Source organism: Neofelis nebulosa, chromosome 4 (assembly GCF_028018385.1).
Source record: "Neofelis nebulosa isolate mNeoNeb1 chromosome 4, mNeoNeb1.pri, whole genome shotgun sequence".
Classification (NCBI taxonomy): Eukaryota; Metazoa; Chordata; class Mammalia; order Carnivora; family Felidae; genus Neofelis; species Neofelis nebulosa.
In genome coordinates this window covers 488,909-506,177 of record NC_080785.1, presented here as the reverse complement: position 1 = coordinate 506,177, position 17,269 = coordinate 488,909, and the positions used below count along the sequence as shown (strand labels likewise).

Sequence of the window (17,269 nt, the reverse complement as noted above, 5' to 3'; positions counted from 1 at the left end):
GAACGTGCACAGCAACACAGTTCCCAAGAGGGGAAACCCAAGAGGAAAGAGGAAGTCCTCACCTTGAGAACTCAGGTAAGCAAGGGCTCTTCAAGACTCAAAACCTCAGAGCTCCAACCCGGCTACAAGGAATACAACCAAGAAACATGCCAGAGCCCAGCACAACAGCCCAGCCACAGAGCCAGTACCTGAGAGGTCTTTCATGACTGTCCCCATTCACATTAAAAAGTTGACTCCTGGGCCGTCATGGAGACTAGACCATCTTGAATGGGAACTAGCCATCAGCACTTTTACCAAATGTCAAGGTTCCAGGTGTGACTCTTAAAACTAACATTTCCCGCAAGTCTGCCTTTCCAGAAACTCCCCATATTAGCTTGTTTTTCTCTGATTCACTTTTCTCAAATAAAATGCAGAGCAGGGGTGTGGATGGCTCAGTTGGTTAAGTGTCTGGCTCTTGATTTCAGCCCAGGCTCTGTGCTAAGCATGGAGCCTGCTTTGGATCCTCTCTCTCTGCCCCTCCCCTGCTCGTGCTCTGTCTCTCTTTCTCAAAATAAATAAAAAATAAACATTAAAAAAAAATAAAATGCAGAACAATTCTGATTAGCCTAGGATTCTGATTCATTTTGTTTTGATTACCTGAGGTTTTATTTTATGCAAACATATCACCAGCAGGCCGATATCTGCAACAGACACAAAAGCAAGCAAATCCGTAACTGGTCTTTCGCTTCTAAAATGCTAATTGTGTCCATTACTAACACCAGGCATGACCAGTGTCTGACAGTGTAGAACAGACCCCAGTCATCCTGACATGGTGGACGATCAGCCACTTCCGCTTCCTGTTAGCTGCGTCTCCACATGCTTACCGACTGGTGGCCTTGATCTTCCAGGAGTCCTAGCATGGACACCCCACAAACCCTTCCAGAGACCTCACAGCTGTGGCACTCCCTGCCTGGCTTTTGCAGAGCTAAGGATCAAGATGGAAGAGGCATCTCAATAAAACATTATGCTTTCTTTCTCTGCTCTTCCCACTCTCCTAAAAATTCAAACTCCCCGGTCAAAGAACTTTTGTCTTCATCTTACTCGGTCTCTACGATATTCTCTTGGGTAGACCCAGTAATCAAGAAAAACCAGCTATTCTCTCCATTTCCTCACCAGTCACTACCTCAACACTCCTCTGCAAACAAGTCAACAACACTTCAAACAACACGAGGCCAACAACACTAGGCCAAACGTTAAAGATTCAGAACTACTCAGTTTTATTAAGCTGTTATAACAAACAGGCTAAAAACTGCAGCCAGCATTTTTGCTGAAACAGACATGCTGACTCTTAAATACATATGGAAATGCAAAGGACCTAAACCAGCCAGAAATCTCTGAAAGAAGAACAAAGCTGGAGGACACGCTCCAAGACGTCATGGGAACTGTTAGCAGTACGGCAGTGTGTCCCGGGGCCCACGGATGTGCAAACAGTTGAAAGGGCCAGAGCGGAGTCAGAAACAGCACACACAGATGGGCGACTGGGTAGGACATGGGGGAGTCGTGCTATGGAGGTCATGTAAAACAGTCTTTGGTTTTTGGTGCCTTTTTTTTTTGAACAACAGAAATTCAGAATTCAAAATTCACGAAACATAAAGCCGTAAGTATCCTGGCCTCTCCAGTGCCCCATCCCTGGACATCCAATCCCCCTCACCTCAAGCAACCATTATTAATTCCTTATTTTCCTCTAGGAAGATTTTCCTGTCTGAACAAATACATATGTATGTTTCCCATTTTATACAGCTGGCGGCACACTACACACACATCTACACTTGCTTTTCCTCGTGTCTCAGTGGTATTTCCATGTGAGCTCATCCCTTGTCATGGCCACAGGACACTCTCCCATTGCATGAGCACACCACACGTCTGTGTGGTCAGGTTGTTCCCAAATTCTGTGCTGTGACAACAGCACTTTAAAGTAAATTTCAGACAAGTATTACATGGAGAAGAAAAGCCACGGTGTTACCAAAGGAAGTTAAAAAGCTTCTAACTGAAATTTTTAGCCAAAAACTGAGTAGGACTCAAGCTAAAGGAAAACAACCTCCCTTCAAAGTTCACACGTCACAACATGCATCATGACACAATGCTCACTTCTTTGCTTCTTCCTATAAAATGTGAAGGGGGGGAAGCCTCACATTCATCATTTTCCCAGGAATATTTAAGTAGTTACTATGGGGGCGCCTGGTTGGCTCAGTCGGTTAAGCGTCCGACTTCGGCTCAGGTCATGATCTCACGGTCCGTGAGTTCGAGCCCCGCGTCGAGCTCTGTGCTGACAGTGCAGAGCCTGGAGCCTGTTTCAGATTCTGTGTCTCCCTCTCTCTCTCTGACCCTCCCCCACTCATGCTCTCTCTCTGTCTCAAAAATAAATAAACGTTAAAAAATAAAAATAAAAAAAAAAATAAGTAGTTACTATGTGGCAAGTATTTCAGTATTTGAACAAAAGCTTTCATGTATATGATAAAAATATCATTTAAGGTAGCAGCTGCTTGCACTAATGTCTTTCAAAAAGAAAACACACATTGGGGCGCCTGGGTGGCGCAGTCGGTTAAGCGTCCGACTTCAGCCAGGTCACGATCTCGCGGTCCGTGAGTTCGAGCCCCGCGTCAGGCTCTGGGCTGATGGCTCGGAGCCTGGAGCCTGTTTCCGATTCTGTGTCTCCCTCTCTCTCTGCCCCTCCCCCGTTCATGCTCTGTCTCTCTTTGTCCCAAAAATAAATTAAAAAAAAAAAAAAAAAAAAAAGAAAAAAAAAAATAATAGCTTTAAAAAAAAAAAAAAAAAAAATGTTCAAAAAGAAAACACACATTAATGGTATTTCTAGAAATTTCAGTGAAAATCACAAAACAAATAAAATTTTATGACACAAATTGGTAGAACATATCAGATATCGAGTAGTTTAAATGTGATTACTGAAACTCTCAGAATTAAAATTGCTTTGTCTTTCTGCTGATGAAAGCGAAGTACTTATTTATGTCACACCCTCAATGATAAAATCCTGCCTGTCCTACCTTAGCAGCCCGCACGGCTTTGACTTTCAGCAGCATATCAACAAAAGCCACTCTCACTTTCTCAGAATTGTCATGGAGACTGTATTTTAGTGCAGGCAGAAGCTGTTCTAATAACGGATGGCTTAATTTGTTATCCAAAATTATTGGCAGACACTACAAAAAAGGAGAAATATAAACAGTTCAAATTTAGAACATAAACAGTAAAAAGTACAGTTAAAATAATATTCAGTTCCATCCTTACTAATGAACTACTAGTGAAATAAATAAATATACCTACAGATAGTAACACTTTTCTAAAACAATTTCATATAAAAAGCATATTTCTGGGGTGCCTGAGTGGTTCAGTCAGTTAAGTGTCCGAATTTGGCTCAGGTCATGATCTCACGGTTCATGGCTTCGAGCCCCGCGTTGGGCTGAGTGCTGACAGCTCAGAGCCTAGAGCCTGCTTCGGATTCTGTGTCCCCCTCTCTCTCTCCGCCCCTACCCTGTTCGCGCTGTCTCTCTCTCAAAAATAAACAAACATAGAAAAAAATAAAATAAAAACAAAATAAATGAAAAGCATACTTCTAATGAATTAGTATAATTTCTTCAGATTTAAAGCAGTTATGAAATAATTCTCCAATGTTTCTCTTAGCTAAATTTTAAAAGATTTTTAGAACTGAAAGAAACACAGAACAATTGGTGGTGGTAGCGAGGGCTCCGGAGTCAATTTGTGTCCAAAGCTGGGACCTAACAATCCTTTCACGTTTTTTTAATAGCCCATGAATTCTCAGATTTCTTGACTCAATACTGCATGGAAACCAGAGCGCCCCATCTGGGAGACTCACGACACATGGCGACAGTCACACATACCTCAGATGGGTGGTCCAGTGACCTGCCCAAGCTCAGACCAGGTACCAGTCTAAAGACCTGATATGCTCCACCTTTACTTTCCAGTTATTAGGAAAAAGGATTTTTTAAGGAGACCTCTTTTCTTTTTTATTGGAATTAGAGTAGACATATGATATCCTATTAGTTTCAGGTGTACGACACAGTGGTTCGACAATTCCATACATCAGGCTGTGTTCGCCAGAAGTGCAGTTACCATCTGTCACCACACGATATTATTACAGTATTATTGCGATTAACTATAAAGAGACCTTATGTTTTCACCATCACACTGAAATATTTACAGATGAGCTGATATGCAGTCCTGGATTTGCTTCAAATTAATCGACAGTGGGAGACAATGGACTGTAAAGACGAGCAAGACCAATGTGTCCTGATTAACTGCTGAAACTGGATGATGGGAGAAAGGACAGTTTTGTAGGTTCTTGTTAAAAGTACATATGGTATACCAAAAAAGTCAGTTTTAATACAATTTTAAAAACTTGGGGGCACATGGGTGGCTCAGTCAGTTAAAGTGTCTGACAGCTCGGAGCCTGGAGCTGCTTCGGATTCTGTGTCTCCCTCTCTCTCTGCCCCTCCCTCTTTCTCTCTCTCTCTCTCTCTCTCTCTCTCTCTCCCCCTCTCTCTCAAAAATGAATAAACATTAAAAGAAATTAAGATAAAAAATTAAGTACTATATATAGTTCCTCCTTTAAAAAAAAAATGTGCACCACCCACCCTGGCCATACACTAAAATCAGTATTATTTCAAGTAAGACTTTTTTGTAGAACGCACTTTCAATTTGGTTTTTAAAAATGTTACTTTGGATGTACAACAAAAATGTCCATGGTGCTTTATCAATTGGGAAGAATTATGGGTTATTTAAAAATTGTTATTTTGGGGCGCCTGGGTGGTGCAGTCGGTTAAGCGTCCGACTTCAGCCAGGTCACGATCTCGCGGTCTGTGAGTTCGAGCCCCGCGTCAGGCTCTGGGCTGATGGCTCGGAGCCTGGAGCCTGTTTCCGATTCTGTGTCTCCCTCTCTCTCTGCCCCTCCCCCGTTCATGCTCTGTCTCTCTCTGTCCCAAAAATACATAACAAACGTTGAAAAAAAAAAAAAATTTTTAAAAAATAAATAAATAAATAAAAATTGTTCTTTCTCTGTATTTTCTAATTATTCTATAAGTAAATATTGCTTATATAATTTTAAATCCTACCTTAAAGACAGAACAGCGCACGTCAGCTGAGCTTGTGTCAAATGCCAATTCCCCAGTTACTTTCTTGAGGAGATCAATAAGAATGGTCGGAGGCATCATTTCCCAGTATTTGGAAGTTATTTTACAAACACCAAGGATCCCTGTAGAACGGACCATCGGATAAGGATCTTCTAAAAGGCTCTGTAAATTGGAGGGGGGAAAAAAGACTTAAAAATCTTAGATCAGCTCCCTTTATGACAATATTTGCTTTATACATCAGCCCTCTCAGCATTCACAACAGGCATTTTAAGTCCTAGAAATACTGGTCATATACAGACTTACACATCTCTTACTATTTATCATTTCTATAATTGTGCATTTAAAGAAGACAACCCAGACACATGGGTACCATAGCTGCCAATCCTATCTACAGGACTCTGTGACAGTAGAGCCTCAAACACCAGCCCCACCTTCAGCGAGGTATGCAGATGTGAGTCGATCCTACAGACACAGCCTATGTAAACCACTCTCTTGAATTTCCAAAAGGCTGAAAGACCAGAATAAAGTAATTCTACTCGTTAAAAATTTTTTTTCTAACATTTTTATTCATTTTCGAGAGACAGAGAGAGACAGAGCACGAGCAGGGGAGAGGCAGAGAGAGAGGGAGACACAGAATCCCAAGCAGGCTCCAGGCTCTGAGCTGTCAGCACAGAGCCCGACGCGGGGCTCAAACTCACCTGAACCGTGAGATTATGACCTAGCCAAAATGGTTATCAGTCGTTCTGAATACAGAAAGAAACAAGATGTCATCTCTGGATGGAGTACACAACAGCACCACTAAGAACCTGAAACAACTGGGGCGCCTGGGTGGCTCAGTTGGTTGAGCATCCAACTTCGGCTCAGGTCATGATCTCACAGTTTGTGGGTTCAAGCCTCGCATCGGGCTCTCTGCTCTCAGCCCAGAGCCTGTAGACTGCTTTAGGTTCTGTGTCTCTCTCTCTGCCCCTTCCCCACTCGTGCTTTGTCTCTCTTCCTCTCTCAAAGATAAATAAACACTAAAAACAAACAAACAAACAAAACCACCTGATACAACAAACAAAAACCCCCACAAAAGTAACTGATCAACTCTGCACCTAAGGATACTCAGGATATACAGGAGGCAAAGGAACATAACAATTATGCCACAGGGATATGTCCCCAGGCTTCAGGAAATAAAAGAATAATTTGGCTTCTTCAACAACTAGCAAGCAAAAATGAGAGACTGAGGTTACTGGACAGGGTCTTATCAATCTATTGGCCGATCACATGCATGGGTCTTATTCAGACACAGATTCAAACAAAACTGTTAAAAGGGTCATTGAAATGTTACCCAAGGGGTGCGGGATGGCTCAGTTGGTTGAGGATCAGACTCTTGATTTCGGCTCAGGTCATGATCCCAGGGTCGTGGGATTGAGTCCCACGTCGGGCTCTGCACTGAGCATGGAGCCTGCTTGGGATTCTCTTGCTTTCCCTCTGCCCCTCTCCCCAACTCACACTCTCTAAAATAATTTTTTAAAAAATTGAAAAACAATAAGATAGAAAAGTCAAGATGACAGGTCATCAGGGAAAAAACAAACAGCAAAATAAAGAAATAAGAGAACTTTTGGAATCTGAAGAACTATTCACAAGTTTTATAGATTTTGTTTTCTGTGAATTACTTTCAGTATCATTCTTCAAAGATATATTCTGGATAATCAACTTATAAGGACACAGTCTCATACGAGTCCAGAGCCCAGATCCGGATTTCCAATCAATCGCCGTGACGACAAAGTCACTCAAAGCAATGGCACATAACTCATGATGCTCCTTCCAAAGGAAAATCATTCCATTTCGACATCCACAGACACTCACAGGAGGCCTCCATGTTTTACCTCCAAAAGAAAGTCTCCACACTACTCAAGTTCGAGAATCACAAACATAACAAGAGTATGAAAGAACAGGTGAGGCACAAGGAGGACACCAGGATATAACCATTACTCTTATTTATTGGATTATCTCCTTTATCAATCCCCATGAAAACTCATTCTCATTTACTCAGTACCTGGTCCAACAGGGTCATGAACTCTGAGCCGACCTGCAGACCAAATCTGGCCCAGACTCATCTGTGTGTGGCCCACAATGCCTAAGAATGGTTTTTCATTTCTAAATGCTTGGAAAAAACCAAAAGAATAATATTTTGTGACATGTGAACATTCCATGAAATTCAAATTTTGGTGTCCTCAAATGCAGTTTTACTGGAACAAACCACACTCTCATTTCTGTGCAGTCCATGGCTGCTTCTGTTCCACAATGGCAGAGTAGAATAGCTGTGACCATGTGGCCCACGGACTTAAATTCATTATCATCTGGCCTGTTGCAGGGACAGTTTTCTGACTGCTCTTTATTATACTGCACTGCCTCCTAAAAGGCGTTAGGAAAGAACAGGCATTGAGAAAAAGCAAATTCAAACTAACAGACTGAATATCTTGGTAAACCAGCAGGGGTGGGGAAAATCAAGGCATAGAAAAAATCCTTAAAGTTTCAAAAGCACTTCATGCTAGAAAACACTGCACAATATTTTAGCAGTCCTGGGAAAAAAAATTACTTTGAACATACAATTCTTCTACCTGGCCAAACTATAAATTAGGTGCCAGGGGAAAAAAAATAACACTTTGGGATTCAAACACTCAGAGACACATACCAACCCCAAAAATGCCCTGCAAACAAAGAAGGATGGACGGAAACTATTTCATAGGCTTTGATGATTTCCCATGAGTTCATTTCACCCCCAAAAGGGAGTCACAGCCTCCACAGGATATGGTGCTTACATACAAGCCTTTCCCTATTAGAGCTGAAACTCTTATTGTTTTTAATTTTTAAAGTATTCTTTTAAAACTCCATTTAGACACTGACATCTCACTTTCATGAGACTGATAAGTTTTGATCCTTGAAAAACATAAACCTATCTCCACTAATACATAATCTTAAGCAACTATAACATCAATGTTTTCTACAATCTTTTTTTAATGTATTTAAAGTTTATTTATTTTGAGAGAGACAGAGAAAGCACAAGTTGCGGGGGGAGGGACAGACAGAGACAGAGGGGGTAGGGGGAGACAGAGAATCCCAAGCAGGCTCCAGGCTGCCAGCGCAGAGCCCAATGCAGAGCTTGAACCCACGAAACCATGAGATCGTGACCTGAGCCGACACCAGGAGCCAGTCACTTAACTGACTGAGCCACCCAGGTGCCCCTACAATCCACTATTTTCTAGAGGAATGATGTAGAATTTAATTATTGTTCTGAAAAAACATTTAACTTCAATAATTAATATTCAAATAAAATATTACTTAATAATTTTTTTAAAGATCTCATTTTTTGGTAAACTTTACACCATAGGGCTCGAACTCACAACCCTGAGATCAAAAGTCACATGCTCCAGATGCCCCTATCATTTAATAATTTTTATTTTTAATAGGTTAATAAAGTAAAAACAAAATTTACAATGATTAATCTGAATATAGATTACTCTGCATTCCAGTCTCTTTTTTTTTAACGTTTATTTATTTTGAGAGGAAGAGAGAATGTACGAGCATGGGAGGGGCAGAGAGAGGGGGAGAGAAAATCCCAAGCAGGCTCCGCACTGTCAGCATACAACCCGACAAACCCACAAACTCTGAGATCATGACCTGAGCACAGATCAAGAGTCGACGCTTAACCGACTGAGCCACCCAGGTGCCCCTCTGTGTTCTAGTCTTCATATGGTCTATTAGCTCGAGTCTAACAAAGGTTTGGCATCTCTTATAGGTATTTTCTCTAATAAGAATTTGCCATTCCTATGCGTAATTTATTTTTCACCATAATTTATTTTCACCTTATTTCATAAGGTCCTGCTTCTTAAACTTATTAACATGTACATATTACACAACTGCTAAAATTACACTAAACTTCGTAGCTTGTAAACATATTTATTCATATAGTATTTCTACCAAGTGTGATGTCCTCACAGTAAGACTCCTTCAATTTAAAATACAAAGGATTTTTTTTTTTTTAATGTTTTGTATTTATTTTTGAGACAGAGAGAGACAGAGCATGAACGGGGGAGGGGCAGAGAGAGAGGGAGACACAGAACTGGAAGCAGGCTCCAGGCTCCGAGCCGTCAGCCCAGAGCCCGACGCGGGGCTCGAACTCACGGACCGCGAGATCGGGACCTGAGCCGAAGCCGGACGCCCAACTGACTGAGCCACCCAGGCGCCCCTAATACAAAGGATTTTTAATGGAATAGAGATACAGTTACACCACTCATTAGCCAATATTCTAAGAATATCCAAGCCACCAAGCCATTGATAGCATCTCCGTCTCCAAGAGACCAACAGCTCTCTCCACACCTTTCACCTTGTAAATGAGTACTAAACTCATCTCCAGAAATTCACTTCAGTTTCTAGTGCAAGAGACACAGGATTCACCAATATGTTCCTAATATTGTATTAGGTGATCACATCACTTTACCTATTTTTAATGTTCCTATGGAGAATAATAGCCAGTTTTTTTTTCTACATGTTTTTAAATTTTTAATTCCATTGTAGTTAACATACAGTGTTAAATTAATTTCAAGTGCACAATATGCGTTTCAACAATTTTACATTAGCACTTATTCTACTCAGTACTTCTCAAGATAAGTGCACTTTCAATCTCACCTATAACCACCGTCATGGTAATGCTAAATGCTTTATATTTAATTTTTCATTGAAACCTTATCACAATCCTACTGAGTATTATTCCCAGTTTTAAAGAATAGGACTTGGGGCGCCTGGGTGGCGCAGTCGGTTAAGCGTCCGACTTCAGCCAGGTCACTATCTCGCGGTCCGTGAGTTCGAGCCCCGCGTCAGGCTCTGGGCTGATGGCTCGGAGCCTGGAGCCTGTTTCCGATTCTGTGTCTCCCTCTCTCTCTGCCCCTCCCCCGTTCATGCTCTGTCTCTCTCTCTGTCCCAAAAATAAATAAAAAACGTTGGAAAAAAAAAAAAAAATCCTTCTCATTTAAAAAAAAAAAAAAAAAAAAAAAAAAAGAATAGGACTCAAGAGAAATTAAGTAATTTGGTCAAGCCCAGACTTATGAAGGGGGAAGTGGAATCCGAAACAAAATGTGACTGCACGCTCTCAGTTGCTATGTATGCTGACGCCCAGCACAAGGCCTCAGGAGGTCCCCGTCAGGCTGTCCACGGCGGCCTGCTCGTACGTCCCACTCAGGAGCAGGAGGGCCACGTGTACTCCGTGAGGTACAATAGGAGACATGTGCCGGCTGGACTGGCAGCACCCTGTTGGTCACCACGTCCAAGGCAGACACACACATTTCAGGTAAAAACAACAGTTCATAGATTTGGACACCAGAGTTAAAAAGAGCAAAAGTTTTTCATAGTTTTTTGGCTGAAAGTACCAAAATCTAGTTTTGATTTGCCCATTATTCCCACAAAAGTAATGATTCTCAAAGGGAATTTTAGGTAAATATACGTGGATAAATACTACTAACTGTCCATTGTAGGCATGCGTGTGTCTGTATGTAAGTGCGGATGCCTGTGTGTGTGTGGGTGTGTATGTGTGTGTGTATACACATGCACGTGTGTGTATTTGCATACAAAGAGCTAAATCTACACATATTCTTTACACTACTGTTTCAACTTTCTGCATGCCTGAGATTTTTCATTAAGTTAAAAAATAAAGTGCCATGGGTAACCATCATTATCAGAACACTTTTGCTATCACTTTCTAAAATTTTATTCTACTGACCAGGAAGCACTTTTTAGCTTGTGTTAGGAAGCCCTGGAAATGTAAGGCAATGTAGAGAAATAAGCAGAGGCCAGCACATTCCAGCCACCTGAAAAAGACCCTCAGCATCCTTGGAAATAAACGTGGCATCCTAATGTCCTCATGTCTCATCTGAAAAAGCAGTCATGTGAAAATTCCATTGCAACAAGCACTATTTATAGACTCGCCTTAAAACATCACCAGGTTTGTTCATGCACACGACCCCACCACTTAGAGCAGGCAGTATCAGCATCCCCAATTTGCAAAGACACAGAAAAGTTAGTGACCTGCCCAAAATTACACAACTCTTAACTGTGAAGTGGAATCAAATCTGGGGATCTTTAACCACATGTCATACTGCCTCTATGCTGGGGAGACAAGAATACACAAAAAACATTTAAAACTATATACAGAATAAATAATTAGACGTTCCACAGGAGACAAAGAGAAAAAGAAAAGAACGCCATCGGGTCAAAGCTGTCACAGAAGGCACCAGGGAGAAAATGGGTTTCTCAGAAGAAGGTGAAGATCTGGAAACCTTGCCATCCGAGGGCAGCACACAGGCAGGACAGGAGAAGCCAGGATGCATACTGGGCGCAGACAGAGCTGACCTAATAGGGGGCTCAGCCACATGCAATACGTACATAGAGTTCTTCAAACTGTTTCTGGATTTCGCTATCCATTTCAATGGCATTGAAGTTTGGGTCTCTGATAGGAAATGTTTCAATGAACAACAGGGCAGCGTTGGACCGGACTTCAGAATTTCGGGCCTGGAATAAGGAAACAGTGTTTCAGAATCCAAAGAGCAAGCATTCAAAGGCTTCAGTGTGGATTTCTTAAATGCTTCTAAGTATCTCAGTATAGACTTACTTACAAATTAAAGACAATTACAGTATTTAAAACTGGCCAAACCTAGAAGACCTTCCGTGAGCTAAACCAAACTCTTGGCTCAGTACTGACAGATATTAAAAGACTCAATGTCCACTTTATGTCACTAAGAAACAGTGACTGTATCCCTCCCAAGACCAGATTTACCATGTTGAAAAGTACTAGTGTTCTCTCCCTGGAAGGGTGTCATCCTGTCTCCCAGTCATCAACAGAAGGGCCAGTATGGCCAGGCTCAGCTCTGCAGACTCCCAACGTCTCTGCTGGTTTACACAGCATGACAAACCCCTTCCTACTGTGTAGTCAGCACTTAACCAATTCAGATCTTCTTAATAAAAAAATAAAAAACATATGTCCCCAAATTTCACAAAGCTTCCAGTTTTCGTTACTACGTCATCACAATTCTGAACTAGAGCATGATACATTCGACAGCATAATTAGCACGTTCTAAACATGGACAGACTAACAGTACCTTTAGTCCTCTCCAAAGGATGGGTTTATATAATCTATAAAGCATCTCTTCCACTCCCTGACGAACCTTCTTTTGATGATGAAAATAGCTCAGCACCTAAGAGTCAAGAAAAGAAGGAAAGAAAGGTAATGTTTTTAAAAAGAGCACTTAAGATCCTACTTTCAACACAGAGGACAGATTGTTCTCTCCACCAAAATTGTCCTTCCTGCTTCACAAGTCTGGATAATTCTTTCCTAAGAGGAGAAGATACAGTGATACATATGCTATTGGTTCTCAATGCGTAAAGGTGATCACGTGAAAGAAACCAGTGGCAGAAACAAAGATCAATGATCTTGGGCTACAAAAAGGTTTCGGTTGTAATTTCTACTCTTCTAGCAATAACCAAATAACCTCAGAAAAAGTTCACAGAGACCTCAGCCCTTTGGGGTGAAGTGGAAAAAGAGTGTGTGGAAGAGTCAGTCTACATGGCTTCTACAGCCTGTTTCTGGTCCCACATCTGTGGTTCCAAGAACCTATAATGAGCCTCCGAAACAGGCACACGTCTCACAGTGGGTGTCACTGTTCAGTGGCCCCTCACCAGGTCAGCTTAACTTGGATGGCAAGTCCTTCCCAAACTGAGGAACAATCAGAGAAGGGGCTGTGCACTCAGCTTCCACTGCTTTGTCCCTTTTCTACTGCCCTTTTCACCAGCCAGAATCTCTCTGCAACTCTTCAGACTCATCCCCAGCAACTATCAGCTTTGCCTTACCTCCTTAATTCACCACTCTTGGAACTAAAACTATATTAGTGAAAAGTGGAAAATAAAAATTAAAACAGACTATCAAACAAGAGATTATACTTTAAGTGAACCTGAATCAATTTCACACAGTCTAGGGATTATTTTTTCTGACTTCTAGTTATTTAGGAATTTTTACTGACGGTGATAAGTGATATTAGTGTATAGGTTTTTTGTTTTGTTTTTTTTAACTTTATTTATTTTTGAGAGAGAAAGGGAGAACAAGCAGGGGAGAGGCAGAGAGACAGGGGGACAGAGGATCCCAGGCGGGCTCCACACTGACAGTGGAGAGCCCGATGCAGGGCTTGAACGCACGAACCGCAAGATCATGACCTGAGCAGAAGTTGGATGCTTAACCGACTGAGCCACACAAGCATCCCTATAGTTTTTTTGAGTATAGTATTATCAAGTTTTGATATCAATGGTATACACAGAAAGATTTTTAAATAGCTTTATCAGGTTGTATATCATGTACCATAAAATCTTTTAAAGTATATAATTCAATGGGCTTTAATATATTTGCAGAGTTGGGCAACCATTACAACTACCTAATGGTAGAAGATTTTCAACAACAATATGGGAATTTTTACTTCCTTTCTTTTTTTTTTTTTTTTTAAGTTTATTTATTTATTTAGAGGGAAAGAGAGCACTCGTAAGCAGGTGAGGGGTAGAGAGAGAGGGGGAGAGAGAATCCCAAGCAGGCTCCATGCTGTCAGCACAGAGCCTGATGTGGATCCCACACACTGTGAGATCATGACCTGAGCTGAAACCAAGAGTCAGACACTTACTTAACCGACTGAACCACCAAGGCACCCTGGGGATTTTTACTTTCAAATGACATATGAAGCATTTCCTAAAGCTTCTTTCAACATATCAGTAAAATAATTTATCATATAAATGTGATGTTTACCAAAAAAGCAGATTTGAGGAAGAAGCTACAATGTATTATAAGCAATGATAAGAATTAAAGGCCAGGAATATACTGCATTCAAAAAGTGAAATTAAAAAAAGTGAAATTTAATATTCTTCCTTTTAACTGTGTATTTTGACATAGTTTATCAAATAGTGGTATCTATACATATAATATCTTAATTACTCAGACTACCAGAGCAGAAATCAAATATGAAAAAAAGTCTTTATTTCCTACCAAAAAGGAAGCAATTAGGTCACAAATTTATAGTTAAACATGCTACCATTCCTTATGATGTATCTGAAATACAAATCATATACGTAGAATAAATGACCCAAACTGACCTACAATTTAATGAAACCACACTAGGATTAAGTGTCGTTGGGGCAGGAGGCAGGAGACAATTGGATATATTCATCTCTGGGTATTTTACCTATGGATAATTCAAACTAACATACCAATAATGTAAAGATGTTTTTGTATCCTTTCAAGCTTGATATATTTACACTCCACAAATAATAGTAATACCTTACACAAAAAAAGTAAAGAGATAGTCTTTGTTCATTTAGCTTCTTGACATGCAGTTGCCAAAATGAAGCACACAAGGCATTATTCCTGGTTTAGGACAGTGATCTTGGGTCCTAAACAGACCACATTTTCCAATTCCTCCTGCCAAGATCGTTATGATTATCAAACACCTATCAGTGTCATCATGACACTGATAATAAAATAAAGCCTTATTTATTATTTAGTCAGCTCATTTACAATATAAGTATAAAATTCATATCTAAATTCTAAAATTAGCATTTTAAAAAAGTTTCTTTTAAGTAAACTCTATGCCACATGTGGGGCCCTAACTCATGAACCTGCAACCAAGAGTTGCATGCCCTACTGACTGAGCCAGCCAGCCACCCCTAGAATTAGCTTGTAAAAACAAATCTTGGGGCTCCTGGGTAGTCAGTCAGTTAAGTATCAGACTTCAGCTCAGGTCACGATCTTGAGGTTTGCGAGTTCAAGACCCACATCGGACTCTCTATTGTCAGCACAGAGCCTGCTTCGGATCCTCTGTCTCCACTTCTCTCTCTGCCCCTCCCCCGCCTGCACAAACGTTCTCTCTCTCTCTCTCTCTCTCTCAAAATAAAATAAAATAAAATAATAATAAAAATAAATAGGGGCACCTGGGTGGCTCAGTCGGTTAAACGTCTGGCTTCGGCTCAGGTCATGATCTCGTGGTTTGCAAGTTCGAGCCCCATGTCAGGGCTCTGTGCTGACACTCAGAGCCTGGAGCCTGCTTCGGATTCTGTGTCTCCCTCTCTCTCAGCCCCTCCCCCACTCACACTCTATCTCTCTCTCAAAAATAAATAAAACATTTTTAAAAATTTTAATAAAATTTAAAAAATAAAAACAAAATTGATCAAAAGAAACTATCAAAACATTTATTCCATTTGTTTACAGAATATCAAAATGCATGAAAGTAAATAATAAAAATAATCCCAAATATCCATTTTTGAGAAAAGTGGTAGTGGTACTTAGAAAGTAAGGATTCTGGATATTTTTATGTCAAAGAATTTAAAAAAATTTTGGGGTAAGGTTTGGTTCTCTTAACAACATACCTTTCTTTTCCTAGTTAAAACTGCCAGGTACCCAATATCAAGATTCTAAGAAAGCTCCTTTAAGCTGATGCCTGTGGGGGATTAACTTAATTCGTAGTGATAAAAACATCACCAAGAAAGCCGCACGCCTCGCTCACCTCGCGCACCCTGGAATGCACCGGAGACTTGCGAGGGAGGTGAATCCCATGGTGCATGAAGTCCTGGATGCACCCGTGCTCGATTGTCTGGAACGGCAAACACAACGTGAGTTACCACCTGGCACCGGCGTGTGGTCTGACAGATGACAGGGCAGGAGGTGCAGTCACTGGAGTCGGCTCTGTCCTCTTCAAGTTCACGGGGGAAAGCACCAAGGTCCTCTGTTGAGAGCTTTTCTACTTTGAGTCCACACCTCTTAGCATCCCTTCAGCTTTGATACTCCTTTACTTCTTTCTCCTCTGGTGAACTACCAAGCCTGTGCTAGATGGCGGAGCAAGCTTCTACCTACCCCTTGAGGCCAGTTCAAGCCAGATGGTTCAGGGACTGAGTGTGGCCCGGGGGCCCCTCTTCTGAGTCTTCCTGACCCAGATGATCTCAGACTGGATCTGTCCCCAGAACTGATACTGAACCACCTGAAAGATGGGGGCTGGGACTCCAAAGTGAGCAAAAGAAGATCTTCCAGGACTTCCACGGAGAGGACAAGGTGGGGCTGTGGGTGTGGGAAACTCTTCAGTTAGCCCATGCCACTTACGGACCTTCAGAGTTGGGCAACGGAAGCAGAGCCAACCACCAGGGGCAGCCCGAATCCCCAACGACTCTGTTGTGTTGCCCTGCACTCTGTCCCCACACCTGGGGCTCCACGGCTTTAGGGAAGGACATAAGAAAGCTACTATCAGCCACCTTCGTTATCTCCGAAAATACCTCCTTCACCTGAAGCCACTAATACATCTTGGCATCCTGTATGTGGGGACCCACACACCGACTTGTGACGAAATGCAATATGGGGTGCTACCTATGGAGTGTTTGTGCCACAACAGCTGGAGCTGGAGAGCTAACTACCAGAATGTGGGCATCCTACAGGATAGCTGATCCAGGCTCTTCAACACACCCATGCACGGCACAGGTTTTGAAAACGGAAAAGGAGAGAGGGAGGAATGCTCTGAGAAATTTAAATGAGTTAACAAGCAAATGCCACGGGAGACTTAATGGATCTTGATTCCAAAGAAAGGTGTAAAAAGACATTTCGAGACAAAACAGAGAAATGTAAATATTTTCAAAAATACCCAGAAATCGTTAATTTTGTTAAGTATGTTACTGGCATTGTACACCCACATTCCTTAGAGATACACAATGCAGTACGTGGACATGAGATGTCACATTTGGTGGCTTTAAAAAGCTGAACGGAGGGAGGAAGCGAGGGAGGGCAGAGAGCCTGAGAAGTAAAAAGCTGGCACTCATTTGGTACAGATTCAATCAAACAATCATGTTTTTAACTACAAACACCTATTTTTTTTTTTTTCATGTGGATTGACTGACTGATTGAGATCTCTATACCCAACATAGGGCTGGAACTCACGTCTGGAGATGGAAGAGTCGCACATTCTACCAACTAAGCCAGCCAGGCGCCCCTACAAACACCTGTTTTTAAACCCACTACTGGAAAAAGGGGGAACAAATATTCTTTCCTGTGAACAAGTGTTATGCAATAATAAAACAAT

General features: G+C 41.5%; 1 protein-coding gene across 6 annotated transcripts in view; it reads right to left on the bottom strand.

Moving 5' to 3' along the window:
* The window catches only part of NCAPG2 (non-SMC condensin II complex subunit G2), a 68,127-nt gene that overhangs the window by 31,671 nt on the left and 19,187 nt on the right, over positions 1-17,269 (bottom strand). For all 6 annotated transcript variants that reach the window (XM_058723622.1, XM_058723624.1, XM_058723620.1 and 3 more), the window contains 5 exons: positions 15,713-15,799; positions 12,278-12,373; positions 11,565-11,690; positions 5,124-5,303; positions 3,042-3,194 (listed from right to left, as the gene is read on the bottom strand). In XM_058723622.1, coding sequence (XP_058579605.1) covers positions 3,042-3,194; positions 5,124-5,303; positions 11,565-11,690; positions 12,278-12,373; positions 15,713-15,799 — 642 coding nt within the window. The remainder of the gene's footprint in view (positions 1-3,041; positions 3,195-5,123; positions 5,304-11,564; positions 11,691-12,277; positions 12,374-15,712; positions 15,800-17,269) is intronic.